The following is a 22,300-nucleotide window of genomic DNA, read 5'->3' as shown; positions in this document are numbered from 1 at the left end:
TCCACATCGGGGTCCCTGCATGGAGCCTGCTTCTCCCTCTCCCTATGTCTCTGCCTCTCTCTCTGTGTCTCTCATGAATAAATAAATTTTAAAAATCTTTAAAGTAAAAATAAGTAAATAAAAAAATAAAATACCTGACTATAAATATTTTAGATATTGTAGTGCAAAAGCAGTCAGACAATATGTAAATAAATGGGCATGCCTGGATTCCAATAAAACTTTCTTTACAAAAACAGGCAGCTAGAAGGATTTGGCCTGTGGCACACAGTTTGCTGACCCCTGACTAGAGCACAAGGTATTGAGCTCATTTAATACCCACTGGCAATACCCCTGTTCACCATCCCACCCACAGATGTGTATGATGCAGCTAAAAAAAGGGACTATGCAAAGAATCAGAACACAGGGGTCTAGCCCTGGCCTAGCCACCCACCACAGCCACATGACCCTGCTAATAAGCCTTCCTGAGTCACCATTTCCTCATCTTTTAAAAGGATATAAAAAAAAAATCCATCCTTACCCTCCTTACAGATTTGCTTTAAGGACAAAATGAGGATACATAGGAGCCAACACTTTGAGTGCTATAGTTGTTTCTTTTGTGTTTTCCTTTTTAGTGATTCAGGTTGAAGTACGAATCTTTGGAAGTTGCCAACTCCTCCCTTCTAAGTGGAAGGTAAGTTCAGTTTTTGTGCAAGATCAGTCACATGCTCACAAGCCTCTTAAAAACAGGTCAACTTTCATATTTTGATTAATACCGGGCAGGCATCATTTGCATTAGGATTTCACTTAGCACAAGCCAAACCACTCCCCAAATCAGCATGTATTAAATAATAAAAGCAGACTGTTCACTGGGATTTTCGGAATTTAAAGAGAAAAAGAAAAAGGTGGTTTGACAGTCCTTGGAAAAGAGCATTTCCAACTGTGTTGCAATTACGCTCTTCTCAGCAGACCCCCAAGACGCTTCTAAACCATCAGCGAGGCAGGAATGGGTTTTTCCTTCTTCTCTGACCACAACTATCAGTTGTATTACTACCTACATGACTGGTGGACAGCTTACTTGACTGGCACACAGATGAATATGTGCAGGAGGTAATAGCTCCAAAAATGTCTCAAGTCCAAGGACTGCATGGCTTTTGCAACATTTTAATCATCTGCCAACCCCTCTCCACAAGCACACATAATGAAAATGTGTTTAATACCATCGATTGCCTGGTTCTTGGTACCTGAAAGGAACCCATGGTCTTTTTCTTCTGTAGAGCCTGATAAAATAGAAAATGAGATGCTAAAGACGCTATGAGCTCATGCCAGCTGTGTCTGTGGATGCTGAGCTACAGAGAGCTGCGATTCTGAGGCTATCCTAGGAATACGCATTCTTTTTTTCACAAGGTGACAGAGTTAAAACTGTTTCAAAAAATCACATTACCTAGAAAAAAAAAAAAATCACATTACCTGCCCTGATATACACCTGATGCACCTGCTGCTGCTGCTTCTTCTTAATCCGAGAATACTGCCGCTTTAGTGCGTTGATATCCGTGGTCATGCGTTCCATCATCATGCTGTTAAAAGCTGCGTGGTATTCACTTCGGCAGGAATTGATTGCTCCTGGACTCAGCTCCGCGATGTTATTAGCCCGTAGGCTCTGCTCTTCATTCGGTTCTGCACTCAAGGGGAGAGACATAAGGACACAGTGTCATGGAGGAGAAAGGCACTAAATGAGAACTGATGACACCAGGCCCTGTGGTAGTATCTTAATTTCCTTGGAATTCTAACCACAAAAAAAAAAAAAAAAAAAAAAAAAAGCTACAATTTGTCTTGTACATGTTTTTCTTCGGCCCTGAAAAAAATTTCTGCATTTTCTTACTAGCCTAACTGTGGGTCTGAAATGAGCTAGGTGGGTTCCCTGTTTGATTTTGTTACCACTTTGTTCATTATAGACACCGAAGATCAACTCTTTCCACATAAAAGTCCCTGCCACTTTCTAAAATTCCCTTAGGAAAACAGAACTCCAAAAGTCTAAAGTCAGTTTAGAGGTTTGCATATAACGGCATGAGGATTTTAGTCTGTGATTAAAAGTGAGTTTTTCTTAAGTTAAAAATAGCAACACATTCTATAAAATTATCAGAACTTGGGATCCCTGCATCTCTAACAATGAATTTTTTTTTCATCCAACAAACATTTCCCACGTCTACTACATGTGTTTTTGTCTGCTGTAGTTTCTGCTTCTGACACCTACAGCTAGGAGATTCGTCCCTTAAATAAAATCGAGCTTACATCTAAGAACCAGAAATAAGCCACTGTGTGAGAGCATACACACATACTGCACAGGCTTTTCTAGCACAGTGTATAATAGTGGCCTGGGAACAAGCTTTTTAAAAATGTTTAATGGGGGATTTTAACTATCCTAACATCTACTAAAAGTGTTATTCAGATAAAGCCTAAACATCAGATAAATTTACTTCCTTTTCTACTGAACACCTTTTTCAAGGAGAAAAAAATTTCAAACGTGACCTGCTAATCTTTATTTACTCTAAACTGACAAAAAAGACTAGCTCTAAAACTTAGGAAAAAGTGATCCTATCATCCTGAAGCACGTTACTACACAGACAGAAAACAGAAGGAAAAAAAGGAGGGGGCATATACCTAGACTCCAGAAATGCAGGCGGAAAAATTTTAGAGTTAAAATATGTATTGATTTCATGGCTACACACCAAAAGCTGAAATTCTGGCAACAAAGAGAAGGGGTGGAGGGCATTACAAAATCAACAGGACTCTTGCTGAGTTTAGATCTTTTAAGTCATTTAAAAAGATGAGAGGAGAGTACATAGCAAGGACATACACACAAAACCACGTTTGAACCAAAACCATTTAAACAAGCTGAGGTTTGAGGAAAAGACTACCAAAAACTACTCACAACTGAGCGGGGGTGGGGAGGGGTGGGGGAGGGAAACAGCCAAACAAGCAAAAATAAACCTTCTAAACATAACAAAACTGAGAAGATAGCCCCACGACTCTGAGAAGGTGGTATGAACTTAGTGGAGGGCAGAGAGAACAAAGAAGGACCTGATATCTTCTGTCCTTGTCCTCTTTCACCAAGGAGAATGGTCTTCAAACTAGAAGAAGCAAAGCAGATGTCCTAGAGGAGGAACCGCCACCCCAGATAGGAAAGAACATAGTGGGAGAACCATGAACTGCTTCAAAAGAGTTCATTACATCGATGGTGCCCAGACCACAGGAAGTCCATTCTCCACAAGAAAAGAACAAATGTAGCATAGCATCCAGTTCAAAGCACACACCTTAAGAAGGACACTACCAAACGACAAGGCATTAAAAGGTGAATATACAGGATATTCAAAGTTCTGGAAGTCACATCTTTTGAAAAATCCTCAACTTGGACCACAGAGAAGGATTTGGGGGGACATGATGGCTGTTCTCAAAGATGGGAAGAGACTTCCAATAGAAGAGGGAGTAGATTTGTTCTACTTTGTTCAAATGGACCACTAAAAGAACTGGTAGGTGGAGATTATCTCTTCACAACTAGAAACCATGGGCTACGCAGAAGGACCCAGCCGAATGTCTTATGAGATAATGAGTTTTTAATCACTCAAATACAAGTCAAGGCTATCATAATATTTCAGAGGACATTTCCATAGTGGAAAAGAAGCAAGTCCATATCAATTCAACTCCAACAGAATGTAGGAAGCATCCACTGCATGCCAGGTTCTGAGCTAAAGAACTGAACATACAAAATGGAATCAGATAAACTGGGGCAAAAGATAGCAGAATGAAAAAGAAATACGTATGATGTATGCAGCACCTAACAGAGAGATCCTACTAAATGATAAAGGAGGGGCACCTGGGTGGCTCAGTTGGTTAAGTGACTGACTTTTGATTTCGGCTCAGGTCATGATCTCAGGGTCATGAGATCAAGCCCCACCTTGGGCTCCACATTCAGCAAGGAGTCTGCTTGGTTTTCTCTCTCCTTCTGCCCCCATATGCGTGCACTTTCTATCTCTCTCTCAATAATAAATTAAATAAATTGTTTTTTAAAAAAGGGTGCCTGGGTGACTCAGTCAGTTAGGCATCTGCCTTCAGCTCAGGTCATGATCCCAATGTCCGGGATCAAGGCCCACATCAGGCTCCCTGCTCAGTGAGGAACCTACTTCTCCCTCTCCTCCTTGCTTGTGCTCTCTCGGTCGCTATCTCCATATCTCTCTCTCTCTCTCTCTCTCTCTCTCTCTCTCTCAAATAAATAAATAAAATCTTTTCTAAAAATAATGAATTTAATTAAGTTTTTTAAAAAGCTAAAGTAACAGAGAAGACACTTTTAATAAAGACGTTTAATACCGGTAATCAGGTCGGGAAATAATAGGCATTTATGGGACAAAATAATAACACCTTTGCCAGAGTGAATCAATGCACAGAGATCACCTAAATAGAAAGCCACCTCTTTACCTTTAACTTGCTTTTGGTACTTCTGCAGTTCAGGTGCCAGGAGCCCACTGAAAGGTCCAAGACACCCCACTGCATTAGCGACAGTGTCTTCATCGTCTGGGTCATTCTCCTCATCACTGTCTCTGACCCTACCATGTCGTCTTGGAAAACATAAAAGAAGAAAAGGAAATATTCAAAGAAAATAGTAGTGGTTTTTAAACACATAAATGATAGTCACATGGTTTAAATGACATAAACTTACTTTTTACGTATAACTGTAAACATAACATATATAGAAAGCCTCTCTCCTATCCCTGTCCAACTTCTGCCCTTGACCCATCTAATTCCCAAAGCTGACCACTGTTACTAATTTCTGATGTGTTCTTCAATTTCTTTATGCATAGGTAAGCAAATATAACTATACAGTCTTATTTTTCTTTTATTGGATAAATAGTAGCATACTGTATACACTCTTCTGCGCTGCGCATCTATTTACCTAAAAATCTCCACATTCACACAGAGAGCTGCTTCATCCTGTTTTTATCGCTGTGCTACACTGTATGCATATAACCCATGTTGGAAACCAGGCTGCTAATGATGTACACCTGAGTGGTTTCCACTCATCTGCTATTATAAGCAATGCTGCAATAAATAACCTTATAGATACTGTGTTTTGCAAGTGTACAAATATATTTGTGGGATAAGCCATAAAGGTAAAATGCTGGGTCAAAGGATATATGGACTAGTAATCTGAGGAAATACTGCCAAATTGCCTGCCACAAATATTGTAATAATTAACCTCCAACCAGCAACGTGCAAGAGTGTTTCCCTCTAACTTCATCAACAGAGTGCATGTCAACCTTTTGAACTTTTATCAATCTGACAGATAAAAAAAAAGTCTCATCTAGTTTTAAGCTACATTTCTCTTGAAATAAGTGATGCTGCCTCTTATGTAAACTATCCATTGCCATTCTTTCATCATTTTTTCAGTTGGGTGGCCATTTTCTTACTGATTTCTAGGAACTTTATGTATGAGAGATTATCAATTACAAATATTTTTTCACGAATATTTTTGTGCCTGCTTGTGGAGGTTTTGTTTTGTTCTGTTCTTAGTCATGCAGAAAATTATTTTTTAAAGTACTTAACTTTTTCCGTAGTGTTTTTGAGTCAGTTATTAAGGCCTTCCCGGTTCCAAAGAACTAAAAATATTCTTCTACATTTTCTTCTGCTAATTTTATTATTTCTTTTTTTTCCACTTAAATACATTTTTCACTATTGATTTGATATTTTGGTACTTCTGCAGTTCAGGTCCCTGGAGCCCAGAACTTGATAAGTTTTCAAACACTAAATTCCTATATATACATATAGGTATATGTGTGTGTGTGTGTGTGTGTGTGTGTGTGTGTATATACACAAATATATATATATATTATATATACCAATATATATAAAATGTTTATATATTTACATATATTAAATATATATGTATTTGTCAACTTCCATCTTTACATTTTAAAGTAGCTCGTCTGTCTCTTCATGCACCTGTCCTACACTATTTTAATTATTAAAATGTTTAGTATTTGGTATTTTTAAATAAGTTGTAGGGTTCCTAAATATTCCTTCAGTTTATGTCCCAATCTGCTTTGGAAAGAACAGTTTTAAAAATCTCTATCTTGAATCTTAATCAAAATTTGGGGGAAAAGAGACATTCAGATTTTAAGTGCCAAAATACTTCGACTATATAGATCTGGGGCTTAACAAATATGAAGTTACAATAACACATTAAAATACTAAGTCTTCTATCATGAAAACAAGAAAGGGGGCGAGGAGGAAAGACCTTACCCAGAAACTGAGGTGGGTTTAACTGTGGCTGGGAATGGTGTAATGTTGTAGGTGTATTTTTCCCTCAACTCTGCCAATTGTGGGAAAGGGAATGGAGCCATAGAATAAACAGTCTGAAAAACAAAAGCAAAAATTCCAAGTCTGAAATGGTGGCTTTAAGCAGCTTTTATCAATCCTGAAAAAACATTAAAGTTTTATGATTTGGATTTGAAGAGGTAGATTCTGCTCCTCACACAGCAGGTGGAGATTCTACTTCAATACCTGCTTTAGACAAAGACAAAAGAATATTGATAAACACAATGCTGAGTCCTCAAATCAATCCAGCTGTGCTGGGCATTCCAGGTGGTGAACATGGGTGGCAGGTGGGGGCAGTCTGACTTCCACCCAGCCCAAGTGACAGGTGGGTTAATTCAGAAATTCACAGTTCCTATTACTTGTTTTGTTTTGTTTTTGTTTTTGTTTTTGTTTTTGTTTTTGTTTTGTAAGCTGGGCATGGAGCCCAATACAGGGCCTGAACTCACAACCCCAAGATCAAGACCTGAGCTGGGATCAAGAGTCAGATGCCTTGATCTGAGATCTAACCATCTGAGCCACTCAGGCGCCCCCTCCCTATTACTTCTTTAACAAAGTACGCATCCATGATCTTCATATGTAGGGCTTATTTGTTTCAAAGCTTTGATGATTTTTATAGACATTTAATGTCAGCCTCTGGACAAAATTAAGTCTAGTGGATGATCTTATGATCACCTGCATGCTTTCTCCAAAGATACCACCTTTTCAAATGTCTGTGAATGAGTTCTAGGTGAAAATTGTTAGCTGTTATTTTTAAAGAAAAAAAAAGTGACAGGGTGTAAAGCATAGGCTGTTAAAAATCTATAAATAAAAATGGGAAAAGCACCTGTGCTTCCTCCAGAATTTCAAAATTATATATCACTTATCAGCAGGAGGAAAGTAATTCAGTGCGTTCTCTTAATTTTACTAACATGTAACTGCTCCGAACATACATCTTCAATGCTTCAACTACTCATTCACCAGAAAATGTATATTAATCAGACTTTATTTCATGTCTCCCAGGAAGCCATTAACCTAAAACTAACAATGTTATAGGTCAACTATACCGTGATAATTTTAAAAAAGAAACCCCTACCATTTGGATCAAGCTTAAAAGAGGAAATTAGTAATGCTAGGAATTGCAAAATTCCTTATAAATGAAGTAAGACGTCTCACTGAAGACAATTAGTAGGATAGCCAGCTAAAGAGTCATTTGTGTTTTATTTTTGCCAGTTTTTATAAAAAGTTACCAAAATATTTCCTTGTCCAGCCTCATGAAGGGTGTGAAGGAATGGGAAGAACATCCTGCGCCTACTTCATCCCATCCTGCCCCAGAGTAATTGGTCCCAGCTCTGCAAGCTCCTTCAAGCTTCCACTCAGCTTCAGACACCTGACCGAAAAGAAAACTGGCCCCATTGGTGCTTTTTTGGTCTTTCTTCCTTTATCCTTTACTTTCAGTTAGTCCTTCAAAGAAGAAATCAGTGCTCCTGAAACCAATGTGTTTATACTACTTTTTCACATATATTCACTCACTTATTCGAAGGTCTTACATCTGAAGGCAAGTTAATGCCAAAGATGTGCATCACACATCACCGCAGTCCTCAGAGCACCTGAGAAGCTCTACTCTAGGTTTCCAACTTCATAAATCAGAGATTTACAACAGATTCCCAGAAAGGTACATTATGAATCACCTGACAGCACTAATTCATCAAACACTATCCTTCTTTTGGACAAGCATCCACATCCTTGTCATTTCCACGCCATCACTGGTGGAAAAAAGTAAAAACGGTCCAAGGGTGCCTGAGTGGCTCAGTCAGTGGAGTGTCCAACTCTTGGTTTCAGCTAGGTCAGGACCTCAGGGGTCCTGGGATCGAGCCCCGTGCCAGGCTCTGTGCTCAGCAAGCAGTTTGCTTGGGATTCTCTCTCTCCCTCTCCCTCTGCCCCTCCCCACCACCACATACCCTCTCTCTCTCAAATAAATAAATAAATACATCTTTAAATTAAAAAAAAAAAAAAAGGTGAGTAGTCCAAGGGCAGATCCTACATCATGGCACAGGAGCGCTCTCCCCCCACCCCCACCCAGGTAACAATCATTACTGACGAGCACTTCAGGGTAGGTTTCCCCAGCACCTACAAACCCTTCTAATAGCAGCACCCCAGTTTTCTATTGCCCTCAAGGAAGTCATGAGAGACTGTCAAACGTCTTACTGAAATCTCTATACATGATTTCACCCGCAACCTCCCAAACTCTTCCAGACCATTTCAATTTTTTTAAAGCAGCCACTGCTAATTTAAAAAAAAAGAGGGGGGGGATGTGATTTACAGAAGGAAAAAACCCAGCAGATTATTTTGTGTGTGGCACAGAACTGAAAGAACTGGGGAAGACCACCAGGAAGACAGACTCCTTCCACGTCTTCAGGCTCAAAGATGAAGACCTTACGTGCAGCCCACATTTTTCATCTGGAGCCATTTCACGTTTGCTGACAGATTTATGGCCCACCATAATTGGATCCCAGCCACTGAATTAATTTTTTTTTTTAAAGTGAATACAGGAAAGAGAGTGCCTTGAAATGACATTCACCATTTCTCTCCATAACATTCTATGATGCCAAGGAAAACCGGCAAGTCAATTTACGATCCAAACTACCAACGTACGCTTAGACAGACATTTATATTTAGGTACTGCTGGGAAAAAAAAAATTCCATTTCTCTTTTCATTAGTGACACGCTTTACAAAAAAAAACATAAGCTGAACAAAATTAGGCTTAGTTCATCTCCACCCAGATGTTTCCCTCAGTAGAAGAAAAGCCACTGAAATGGCATCTAATCAATCAAACCGCAGCCTGCGTTTTCCCCTCTAGGATTCTCTTACAGCAGGGAAACAAGGTGGTTCTCTTTTCTCCTAATACCCAAGACTGGAAATGTCTATAGGACAAAGATGGTGTGTGTCAACATCTCTCATTTGTTCTGGCAACGTTTAAGTGAAATAAAATGTTGCTTTATTTTTCTGAAGGGGATTTCAGCTTTGAGAGAGGCATGTTTTGAGTAAGGTAGACGCTGTGTATGGGGCGGTAGGGGAGTAGCGGACTGGCTCCCAGTCCTGGGTCTGCTCCTAGACAATCGAAGAAACGCCACACACTCACCCTCTGTCAAGTGATAGAATTGGGTTGATCTTTAAGCTTCTTTTATTTTTTTAAAAAGATCTTATTTATTTATTTGAGAGAGAGAGAGAGAACGAGCAGGGGAGGGGCAGAGGGAGAGGGAGAAGCAGACTCCCCACTGAGCAGGGAGCCCGAGGCAGGGCTCAACCTAGGACCCTGACATCATGACCTGAGCCTCAGGCAGACACCTTACCTGAGCCCCCCCAGGTGCCCCTTTAAGCTTCTTTTAAGCCAGTGTTTCCCTAAGTGTTGTTTAAAAAACCACCTGCATCTGAACCACCCCTGGGCTAAATGTCTGCATTCTACCACACTCCTGGGAGGTTTCCTCAGGTTTGAAAACCACTGCCTTGAGTTCTCCTATTCTATGAGTCCGTGTATTCACTGAGCAAAGGTGTGTTCTTCATAGCACTCTAGGTGTTATGAGGATGCTGAGTAGAATGAGGCCCCTGTCATTAGGGAACTTACCACTTCATTAGACAATTAAGATTAACATACTTGAAAAAATACCAAATAATGTAAAACTGTCTACAATTAGCATTGTGTCGGTTGTTGAAACTCTGGATCGCAGAAGGAACACAGAGGAGGCCTCGCTGAGGGCTGAGACGAAGGAGGTTGCGGGGGGGATGGGGGAGGGAAGGGACAGCCCATGGGTGACCCATGCTGGAGGTTCCAGCTGTGTGGTGGTGGGGAACATCTTGGAGAGGTGACACACAGGGCGGCCAGAATGTATCTCCAATGCAACCTGTCTCCATACGAACCCATCTCCCTCCCCGCCGTGAACTCAGCTCTCCTTCCTAAGCCAGAGACTTGTCGGTTGCCTTTGTCTCCCCATTTCTTTCTCCTTTCTTCTTCCCCCGTATCTATTCCCATGCCCACGTCCTATTGATTTCACCTTCTAAATATCGTCTCTGTTCCAACCTTTCTACCCTTCACGGCCTCTCCCGGGCTCCTGCTGTCAGACTTGCCCCCTTCACAGAGCTGCCCCTGCCTGTATCTGACAGCAGCCACAACTCAGATCATCTTCCCTCTCTTCTTAGGACCATTCGGGTCTTCTTTTCCCCTTTCCACAGGCTCCACAGCCTCCACAGCCTCCCTAGAATTCCAGCAAGCACGATTTCCCAACCACTAACCTGAAAGGTCAAGTACGATCCTTACCATGGGTTGTGGTCTTCCCCACCCACCCCAGATACCAAGCTCCTTGTAGGTTCCTTCACACACCCCAAAGTTTTCCACTGCTGGGCCTTTGCTCATGGACTCCCTCAACCACGAACCCCTTCCTGCTCTGCACCACTGCCTCCAACATACACAATCTCACATGTGCATGTATCCACACACATCACACACACCCACACAGAGCCCGACCAATGCCACCCTTAAAGGTAAAACCAGATGTTATTTTCCTCAAGGAAGCCTTCTGACAGATAGAAATGCTCAAGAATATTTGGAGAAGTTAATATAAGGCTTAGAAAACTAGGATGAAGCATTTTAGTTAGTGCAGTTATTAACAAGGAAGCACTGAAGGCGTGCCGAGGAACAAGGAGATGACCCACCCAGTGTGGACCATCACTCTGACAGCAAAATGCCGATCACATTAGCCCAGAGGGAATCTAGAAGGAGGGCCACCATCTGTGAGTGTCATTTAATTCAGCAAACATTTATTGAAAAAGAGAAATAGGGAACTAATTGCAGACTCCCAACAAGTGTTTGCTTAATAAAGTAATAAATTTATTGAGCAGCTCTAGCAAAAGGCAAAGTGCTAAGTATGTATGAGCAAAGCACAGTCCCTGTCCTCAAGGAGCTTAAAAATATCACTATGGAAATAAGATGGTCTTCAGTCAAGTAGAATGTGATGAAGGCTCACGAGAGATGTACAAAGACAATGCCCCGGTGATTCAGAGAAATGGGAGATGACTTTAGTTGAGACTCTCAGATTATGTTCCACAAAGATGACATCTGAACTGGAACTTTCCAGGAGGTGGCAGGCTGTAAACATGTGAAGGAAGAAGGAAAAGACTGAGCAAAGGGGACACAGGTGTGGAGGGGGCACAGGTGTGAAGGGGGCACTGGTGTGGAGGAGGCACAGGGACAGAAGGGGCACAGGTGCAGCGGAGGCACAGGTGCAGAGGGGGGCACTGGTGTGGAGGAGGCACAGGGACAGAAGGGGCACAGGTGCAGCAGAGGCACAGGTGCGGAGGAGGCATAGGTGCAGAGAAGGCATATGCCTAGGGATTTCTGGGAGCCCTGAAGACAGCTTGAGTTGACTAGAATTAAGTCAAGGGTACAAAAGGAAGCAACCATGGCTGAAAAGATAGGTTAGCACCAGACAGTCAAGAGCACTGGATGCTAAACTGAGGAATCCATGCTTTGTTTTGTAGACAGTGGGTAGCCATTGAAGTTTCGTGAGGGAGGGAGAAGAGTCAATACCTAGACCCTGAGTCCTGCCTTGGGCATATGAATCTGCCAGTTCTGCGGGATGTAAAGGATCTCATACGTGGAATATGCCAAGCATGGACATCGCTCACAGAGCCATGTTCAATTAAAGATACTTCCCTCCGAACCCTTCCTCCTCTCAGACAGGAAAGAAGGAAGAAGAGATGAGAATGTAAAGAAAAGTTAAAAATTACAAATGTTCAGGGAAGTTCTATCAGGTGGTCAGCATTCTCAGTAAGTCAGGCAGCTGTCTGCTAAAAAATAAGGGATTCTGAGAAGGAGCTGGAGGCTCCAGGAAATGAGCAAAGGACTAGAGGGTCCCGGCTTCTCAAGCCCTATGTCAGGGTCTGAGTTCTCATTTTCCAATCTGTTGACTGGACCCAAGCATGACCTCATGCATGGAACCCAATATAAGGGTAAAAGCTGAAACTGGCAAAAGGGGAGAGAAATCACACAGAAAGACATATGGCCCAAAGCCAACCTTAGACAAGACCTACAGCTAGTTGGTGGGCAAGAGGAGCAACCAGGAAGGGAAGCAGTAGTGAGAAGCATCAGAGGGAAATAAGGGTAAAATCATATTACAGAACCTCATGGGAGAAAGAATGTTTACAAATTTGCTATCTTTCCTATACTCACTATCAATTTTAATGCCTCTGTGAATATGAAATTGAGATACAATAACCAGCCAGAAAATGACAAAACCCTTCAAGTCTTTCATATTGAAACTTATGATTAATACACAATAACATGAGTAGGAAATATGGGTAAAACAAATAAACCAAATGCTGATTGAAATAACTTCCTTTAATCCTCAATAATTTCTCCCTCAAAATAATGATGTTACCTCACAAATATCCCTTGACAAAGGTTAAAAATCAAATTCAGTGGTGCCTGAGTGGCTCAGTTGGTTGAAGGTCCAACTCTGGATTTCAGCTCAAGTTCTATCTCAGGGTCCTGGGATGAAGACCTGAGTCGGGCTCCCTGCTCAGCGGGGAATCTACTTGAGGATTCTCACCCTCTGTCCCTCCTCTGCCTCCTCATTCATTCTCTCTCCTCTTTCTCTCTCTCAAATAAATAAATCTTTTTTTTTTCAAATAAATAAATCTTAAAAAAAAATCAGATTCAGAAGAAGTACCTGGTAACATGGGGTGGGGGGTGGGGAGTTTGGAGGTTGGACTTTAAAGCAACACAGCTTGAATGGAAGCATAACAAACATCCATTACCCATTTATTTTTTCTTTCCTCCTGTGATATAGTGAGATTCTGATCAAATTATACATAGGTTCTTGGTCAAGTGAAAAACTAAATCTGAGAGCTGGCCAAACATACTTCCCTGGGTTCCCTGAAGTGAGGCCAAGCTGCCCACTAACCTGCATGAGTTCATGGCTTTCCAGAAGGTCATTCTCTAGCATCTCCTGGGTAAGGCGCCCCATGGTGCTGTAGAATTCATCTGCTGTCTCACAGCATTCTATCTGCCTAGACAAAGAAAGGACAGAAGAAAATGTTTACAACCTCCATGCTGTTTATCAGGTATAGACCGCAGGGGCAACAGATGTGTTGCCTCTTGCCATCCTATCGATTGAGTTAGCAATCAACAAAAATCACAATCCTAGGACTTGCCCATGGCTTTGTCATAGTTTGCATGTCCTGGCTTACAATTCTCTCTCTACTATTCCCAAATAAACCCATCTTGCTAACTTTTTTTTTTTTAAACCACAATCCTGGTACACAGTCTGGAAAAAAAAAAAAAAAACACCAAAGTCAACTTAGAGGTACTTATTACAGGATGTGTTCTCGTCTTTCCCATCTGCCCCCCAGCTTCATAGCTCCACCTGCAGCATCTTTATTATTTTCATGTGACACAGTCTACACATCAGAATGCCCACCACTGATCAGAACTAATAACCACAAAATTGGGTACTGAAGAACAATTACCCCCTGTAGGGAATCTGGGGCTCTTAATCTGCAAATGGTGATCTTATTGGTAGACTGGGACCAAATCACAGGAGAAGTGAAAGATGAAAAATACAAGAACAAGAACTTTTCTGCATATTTCATCATCCACAGGATGTTTTCACAGGCAGAAAATTTTCAGTTCTTCTCGGGGCACTGCAGCCAGCTGGAGATAACGCCCTGCTTCTTGCATTTGGTTCTGCATGTAAATAAAGAATCTGTCACCTGGCAACCTATAAGGCAGGTTAGACTTTCATCCTTCTTCTAGAGGGGGGAAAAAGGGGAATAATCTAAAGCAAAGAGGACCGTGGGCAGCTCTTTCTGCCCACAGGTCCTGCCCCTGTGTTTTAATAAAACGTTTTTTGCACGGAAAAATGAAAAAAGAGAAGAGAAGAGAAGAGAAGAGAAGAGAAGAGAAGAGAAGAGAAGAGAAGAGAAGAGAAGAGAAGAAAGAAAGAAAGAAAGAAAGAAAGAAAGAAAGAAAGAAAGAAAGAAAGAAAAGCGCTGTGTATTGGTTTTACCTATTACAACAGTCTTTGTAAAGTGGGATAATTGTATTTGCCTCCCCAACCATAAGACCAACATTTTGACATACACTAATGTTGGGGAATTTCCAAAGGGCCATCCAAAACAAATACGATGATGGAAAAACTTCAGGTTCTGGAGTGCTCTTCAGTCCCAGTGCCATTAAATGAAATAGACTGCTGAAGTGTTATTACAAAATTACGGAGTAGCACGCGGGCATAATTGAAAAAGTGGTTAAGTTTACCCTGGAGGGCGAGGAGGGGAAATAATGCTTCAGAGGAGTTCTGAAAAATATTCTCCGGGTTGACAAGGAAGAAAAAGCTTTCCAAAGACATGGATGCAGGAGACGGCAGGCCCTTCCCAGGCCCTGCAAGGAGCTCCACACAACCAAAGCTGCCCAGGAGGCCTGCATGGCCAAGGGCAACAGCGAGCACTGAGGGTGCTGAGCTGCAGACAGATGCCAACGGGTCCTGTGCCACCTGAGCCTCTTCCGGGCAAGAGTCACCGAAAGGCACTTAACAAGGAGCGTGGGAACAGATGTGCCCTCGGCAAGGCTGGCCAGGGGTAGCGTGGGGAGCGCAGGGTATGATGGGGAGACCAGGGAAGAAATACTGCATGAGACCAGGATGAGGAACAAGGGAGCAAGCCAAAGGCCAGCACCAGAGAGGAACGGAAACCTAAGAGACGCCAGTGAAGCTGAGCTGAGAGTCCACGGCTCACGTACTCCCAAAGCACCCTGGGTGAGTGAGAAGAAGAAATGCCAGGTTGCAGGAGTTAAGGGTGAACGGAGAGGTCCCATGGAGCTGTGGTTTATGATTTTTCCAGTGGAAAGTTTGTGGGGAAGCATACAGGCACTGGAGTCCCAAAGTTCAGGATTAAGTCCCAGCTCTGCAACTAATGAGCTATGTGACCATGAACTAGTTAATTAACTCTCCTGGGGGAGCTTTCTCACTTGAAAAGGCAGGGAGAATAATCCTACCTACTTCCCAGGCTTATGCAGAGACCTGAATGAGACCATGTGTTTAAGCTGCCTGACATAATGACGGCACTGTAGGCACCTGCCTTTCGCTTAACAAGTGGCATGCCCCCAAAATGTACAAGTACACTGAGCAAGGACTCGGAAACATTTAAAATCCTACCAAGTGTGACTCCTATATCCCCTGAACTTCATAAATACATACTTAGTACCAGGAGATTCACATTATTAAAAGTGCAGATTCTAGGGGCGCCTGGCTGGCTCAGACTGTAGAGCACGTGGCTCTGAATCTCGGGATTGTGAGTTCAAGCCTCATGTTAGTTGTGGAGATTACTTAAAAATCTTAAATTAAAAAAAAAAAAAGGGACGCCTGGGTGGCTCAGCAGTTGAGCATCTGCCTTCAGCTCAGGGTGTGATCCTGGGATCTGTATCCAGCTCCCTTTGAGGAGCCTGCTTCTCCCTCTGCCTCTGTCTGTGCCTCTTTCTGTGTGTCTCTCATGAATAAATAACTAAATCTTTTTTGAAAAATAAAAATAAATAAAATTAAAAGTACAGATTCCAGAGCTAGGATTCCTGGGTTCAAAATCAGGCCCCTCCACATACTTACTGAGTGACATTGGGCAATTCACTTAACTTCTCTGTGGCTCAGTTCCCACATCTGTAAAATGGGGATGAGAACAGTACCGACATAACATGATGCCGGATAAGGACTAAATGAATTAGTTTCACATCTCGAGTGCTGAGAGCTACGCTGGTTCACAGTGCGGAATCTCGGAAAAGACCAGACGGATAAATCCTGATCCTACACATACTGGATAGGTGGGAGTAAAACCAGAATCTCTTCTGTTCCTCCTGCCCCGTAACTAAGCACTAACACAAAGGTGACTATAACTAACTCAGCCCACAGTAAAGTGCTACACTTAAATCCCATGAACTAGTTATACCGGTAACTGGACTCTCCCACCCAGAGAAACTATCAAAGTTCAAAGAGCGTCAGGCATAGAATAGGTTGGAAATACAGGGCTGCAGAAAGATATAGATATTGGGGAGAAATGAAAAGATAAGTAAACGGTGCACCAAATCCCCAGCGGACTCACTTATTTGCCCAGCTGAAAAGCAGTGTACCATAAAACAAAAGCAAAGGAGACAGCTATGTGATGTTTAAAAACACTTATACACAATAATGATCTTTCTAAATCCCTAAATCGAGAGTTGGTGGATCTTGGAAAAAAAAAAAAAAAGTATGAAATGTGGCAAATCTCCCAGGAAACAACTTATCATAAATAAAAAGGCTACTTAAAAGGTTTTTGAAACAAAACACTGGCAGAGATTTATTGGTTTTCTGACATGTTGTCTATGAGTACCCACTCAAGTCATTTATAGCTCTAGGAAAGAAACGTTAAAAACTTCTCTGCGTCTCAACTCTAACAATTTCATCCTAATATTCCTTCCATTACCCAGAACGTAGAATTTTAACATAACAGTCATAATAAATTAGAGATGGGTGAAAATACGCTCCTTTTCACAGTCCTGCTACCAGTAACAAACGTAAGGAACATCTATACGGTAATACGTTTGGGGGTAACAGATTTCATCACAGAATTAATTCTTGGTGAAAGGAAAGAAGTTCCATGTGTTCTTTTTTTTTTTTTTTTTTTTTTAAGTAGGCTCCACATCCAAAGAGGGGCTTGAACTCACGACCCTGACCTCAAAAGTCGCAGGTTCCAGGGACTGAGCCAGTCGGGTGCCCCCTATGTGTTCTGCTATTGACTATGTACTAAGTACCACAGAGATACCTTATACATATTATCTCATTTCATTTTATCATGACCCTGAAGAGTAGAACTAAATAAATACTAAGGATTCAGAAATCATCCGAATTGTGAATGTTAACCAACAAACCCAACTACCCCTCTCCCAATCTTCCTCTTCTAAGTTTCTCTCCCTGCCCCTCTTCCCAATTAGAGTCCAGGGAGAGGCTGCAAAGAGTAAACCAGCCAGGACACTAGCACGGGGGAGGAGATCTACAGCCATGGAAAAGCCGGCCCCCTTCCCCAACAGAGATTCTATTGCCCCCTCCCCCAGCCATCAAGAATCAGCCAACTGAGATTTCAGGAAGCTAGAGCAATTCAACAAAGTTCCCAACTTTCTCTTTTGCTCATGCTTAAATATAGATGCTTTCCACATTAGAGCACAACATGGCTTAAGGCCCCCCATACCTCAAAACAGAAAAAAATGGGGAAATCACTTACTCTCCCAATTTTGCCCAGATGGCCAGCGACACTCTTAAGATGATTTCCGAACCTTCAAAAAAGACTGAATCCCAGATCTTTAAGACTGTATGGTTAGGGAGGCAGGTGGCAAAGAGAGTCAGAAACCACTGCATCGTGAAGACGTTCGTAAGTGGGGGCTCGTATCCACCTGAAATAAAACAAACACTCTGTGCTTTGCAATATATAAAAATACCCTTGGGATCCCTGGGTGGCGCAGCGGTTTGGCGCCTGCCTTTGGCCCAGGGCGCGATCTTGGAGACCCAGGATCAAATCCCACGTCGGGCTCTCAGTGCATGGAGCCTGCTTCTCCCTCTGCCTATGTTTCTGCCTCTCTTTCTCTCTCTCTCTCTCTCTCTCTCTCTCTCTCTGTGACTATCATAAGTAAATAAAAATTTAAAAAAATCATTTAAAAAAAAATACCCTTGTTCAATTTTCCATGTCCACCAAATACACTTCCTGACTTATTTCTTTATATCTTTAAAGTCTGGTTCTTCCCCCTACCCCCCACCCCTTTGCTCCTTCCTCTTTTTGGAAGGACAAAGGTATGTTTGATAAGATCTCAATAAGATGACCTTCACAAATTCTTTATGGTTATTTCAGGAATTTTTTTGAAGATTCTATTTATTTGACACACAGAGAGACAAAGAGAGCACAAGCAGCAGACATGGCAGAGAGAGAGGGAGAAGCAGGCTCCATTCCAGGAGTCCCTGGGATCATGACCTGACCCAAAAGCAGACGCTTAACTGACTGAGCCACCCAGGTGCCCTGATATTTCAGAAATCTTATCCTAGAACTTAATTAGGCTCTACCTATTGTGGAGTATTGAAAATTAAGGAGAATGTTCTCACCAAAAAAGGGAGAAAAAGAAAGGATTTTAGCCTCTTAAAAGCAGAATTCAATTTTCAAAACCTCGGAAAGCCTACTTCATTCAAATGCCGCTGATAAAAACATTGCTCATTAAGAGATTACTTGTCTGCTTCTTAAATTATGCACAGCTCTCAGACCACAGTGGAATTAAACTAGACATCAGTAACAGAAAGAGAGCTGGAAAATCCCAAAGTATGTGGAGACTAAGCAACATGAAATTTTAAAATATTTTGAAATAAACTATATATACAGCTCACACTGAGGTTTCCGAATTCACGGTAAACACGGAGCTCTCTCCTTCTTCCTATGATGGCATTAAGTATGTATTCTATGAAACATAAAAATGGAGATATTTAAACTGATCCTTCCTCCAAGTTTGTCAGGCTATGCATTTACCCATGGATAAGCAAAAAGAGATCTATTATTCTCCTGCACTCGTTCTCTCTTCTTACCCGAGAACAAAGGAGCATCTTTGCTCAGAGACTTAGAATCTGTGGGCAGTGCTGATAGGCAAGTGCAGGACGTTTGGAGGAAAACATGGAGCCCAGGAAAGGATGTCTGACATGGGACAGGCAAGGCAGTCTATCTGGAAGCATTATGAAATCCACGCAGGTGCATAATTATACTCTGCAGCCAAATTACATGAGATTATTCAAATGGCTCAGAAGGAAATGCTGAGAGACTCCCAGGTGTCACTAGAATTTCCAGTGTACCATAATCACAGATTAGGTCCTCAAATCCTTTCATATTTTCCCAGATTGAAATGCATGGGTGGGGAGCTGGCAACCGTTTTACAAGAAACACAACAAACTTCTAATTATTCTTCCTGGGAAGTGCAGACAGTGGGTATAATCACAGCCGCTAGCTCGGCGCTTCGGCAAGCTGGGTGATGCCCAGCAGACAGCAGCGACTCAGAGCTGCTTGCAGAGCAGAGTCTCCAACCCCAACCTCAACCCAGTGCCTTCCCTCAGCATTCAGATTCTACCTGGGGGTCCCGGGAAGCCCTTCTCCAGAAAGAGCTGGCCCATTCACTGAAATACCCTTATGATGGATAGATAAAAGAAGCATTAAACATTTCAATCCAAAAAGACTTGATTTAGCGCCTAAAACTTAATGAAAATACATGTTCCTCTCTACGTAGCCTCCATGGTTCAGGTAAAACTACAGTCTGTGAAACTGTACTGGAATTCAGTTTTTAAAAACTCCTATGGATGGATGCCAGCATAGAGCAGTTTAACTAGATGGTAAGGCATGGACACCAGTGTTCTTCTAGAGGCAATATATCATTTTAGGTGTTGATCTGATACTAGTAAAGTATTAGGTTCTTGACTGACTTGGCCATTTGACCATGGCCCTATGATTTTTTTCAGCTGTTTCTGTTCTCTACCAATCTATTTCATTGTACCAAACGCTCACTAACAGAAATACCTGAAAACAAGTATTTCTGCTCAAGGTTTAGGCTCAGATGTACAGTGGAATCAAGGAAGTAAAATATTTTCAAAGGTATAATGGCACTGAGTCATCACTACCTCCACTTTCCTTGTTTGCAGTTCTCTGAAGAGTATCCAGGTGCTGAGATAATTCAGGGAGCTTCAGTCTCAAGAGATCTCTGAAGACCGCCATATCCACAGACAAAGCCCGGAGATTATTAACAAAATAGCTTTCAGGAAGTACCTTATCAATAAGGTAAATCATGATCTGAAGAAAAAGATAAAAAATAAGATTGCTTCCTAAAGACTGGGATCCCAACATGCTCTAAATAGAAGGGACATATTCAAAAATGCAGTTAGCCAAGCACACCATCCTTCAAAACATGTCAATATCAAATGTTCTGGATTTTCAAGGCTCATCTCCAGGCTGGGCAAGGAGCGAGTGGCATAATTATTAAAGTATTATTAAAGTAACTCAGACCCACAGGCCACTGCTTTCGAAAGTTTCTAGATAAGCCACTAGACCTGAGTTCACCCCATAAGTAGCTGTGCTTGCACAACCCTCAGCCTTACTCAGAAGTCATGGAGCACATGCTCCACCAGCGGCCAGCAGGAATCTCAATACTAGCTCCCTGATGTGAGCACAGTTTCACAACCTTTATATGAAAACCAAGAGCTGAACCATCATAAAACACCCCCAACTAAAGCCAGTCTAAAGATTCACTTAGCCTCAACCTGGTTATTAAAACTAAGAGTGGCTTTGGGTCCACTTTCCTCTCCCAGGAGAATACAACAAGGCTTTGTTTGAACAAATGGTACTTTGAAAATCTGGCTTTCTTTCATAAGATGGTCTCATAAATTCTTCAAATTACTATTTTCACTCTTACTTTTCTATTTGTGTTACCTTTGCAAAGATGTCAAGAACCACTAGAATGATCCAGCAAAACACAAGAGTTCTATATGTCAATCTCTGACCCTTTCCCTGTCAGCCTGTATACCCTGCTATGCTGTCCTCCCTAGAAGGCCACTCACTCCCCAGAGCACAGGGAACAAAATTAAGAATCAAGTCAGAGCCAGCCCCATAGGGTAGTCTCATAGTTTAATTTTCAATCTAACACAAAACTCTATACTCTAAGAAAATTATCTCCCAGACCAGACAAAGGCCCATTTCTCCCTCATCCCTGGCTTGCAATTTCTACTTTTTTAGGGTCAGAGTTTTGACTAAGTTGATAAGGGTTGTGCCATACTCTTGAGAAGGTCCCTCTGAGACCTTTAATACAAGAGCGGGCAGGTGGAGCTTAGCAATGAAGGGAGTATAGAATATTCCATCTGTGGAGGGAAGAAGGACCTAGAGAGATTGATGCCAGTTGATGGGGAGTGCAGATCTCCAGCAGAGCAGGGTGCCCTAGTGGGGACCTTGTACTTTATGAGTAAGGAGAAGAGGGATTTACAGGATGACACAGGCACAATTTAAAGGTAATAGTCTATTATTGCACTTTTTATCTAAGGATTTAATACTGAGAGAGATACTTAAGCTTCTCTGAAGAAATCATGATCTCCCAAAATTACACAAATTTTCAATTATCATAGTAATTCTTGTGACACAATGAAATTCTCTGTCCAAAGGCATCGCAAAGTCTGACAGGACATCAGAGACAGCTGGGTGGAATGTTAGGTATGTAACTCCACCCACTAATATATTTCAAAAGCCCCACATTAGATCTTAAAAAAAAAAAAAAAAAAAAAAAAAAAGGATAAATAATGGCAATAGAGCAAAAACAGTCTCTTCAATAAATGGTGCTGGAACAAATGGATATCCACATGGCAAAAAATAAATCTAGACACAAACCTTATACCTTTCACAACAAATTGACTCAAAATCGATGGCAGACCTAAATGCAAAATGCAAAACTATAAATCTCTTAGGAGGTAGCATAGCCCAGAGCCCTTGGGTATGGTGATGATGACCTTTCAGGTACAACAGCAAGGACACGATCCATGAAAGAAATCATTGGCAAGCTAGATTTCTTTAAAATTAAAAACTTTGGTTTTGGGAAAGACAATGTCAAGAGAATAAGAGGACAAGCCACAGCCTGGGAGAAAATATTTGCGAAAGACATATCTGATTAAAGACTGTTATCCAAAATATACAAAGAACTCTTAAGACTCAAAATAATGACTAAAAATGAACCAAAAACTTTAAGAGATGCCTTGCCAAAGATGTATTCAGTGGCAAATAAGCATATGAAAAGATGCTTCACATCATCCATCATCAAAGCAACCCAAATTCAAACGAGGTAACACCGCACACCTATTAGAACCGTCAAAATCTGGAATGCTCACAGCACCAAATGCTGACAAGGAT

The 22,300-nt window shown here is 41.7% G+C and overlaps 1 protein-coding gene across 9 annotated transcripts in view; it reads right to left on the bottom strand.

Moving 5' to 3' along the window:
* Positions 1–22,300, bottom strand: part of TBC1D30 (TBC1 domain family member 30) — an 84,311-nt gene that overhangs the window by 5,679 nt on the left and 56,332 nt on the right. For 5 of the 9 annotated variants that reach the window (XM_072843132.1, XM_072843125.1, XM_072843123.1 and 2 more), the window contains 7 exons: positions 20,035–20,203; positions 17,618–17,786; positions 13,282–13,387; positions 6,271–6,383; positions 4,450–4,589; positions 1,447–1,653; positions 1,197–1,256 (listed from right to left, as the gene is read on the bottom strand). In XM_072843132.1, the coding sequence (XP_072699233.1) occupies positions 1,197–1,256; positions 1,447–1,653; positions 4,450–4,589; positions 6,271–6,383; positions 13,282–13,387; positions 17,618–17,786; positions 20,035–20,203 (964 nt within the window). The remainder of the gene's footprint in view (positions 1–1,196; positions 1,257–1,446; positions 1,654–4,449; positions 4,590–6,270; positions 6,384–13,281; positions 13,388–17,617; positions 17,787–20,034; positions 20,204–22,300) is intronic. The other 4 variants (XM_072843128.1, XM_072843124.1, XM_072843130.1 and 1 more) reach the window with 1 other exon arrangement.

The sequence above is a fragment of the Canis lupus genome, chromosome 11 (genome assembly GCF_048164855.1).
Source record: "Canis lupus baileyi chromosome 11, mCanLup2.hap1, whole genome shotgun sequence".
NCBI lineage: Eukaryota > Metazoa > Chordata > Mammalia > Carnivora > Canidae > Canis > Canis lupus.
This window is presented reverse-complemented; position numbering and strand designations above follow the sequence as displayed.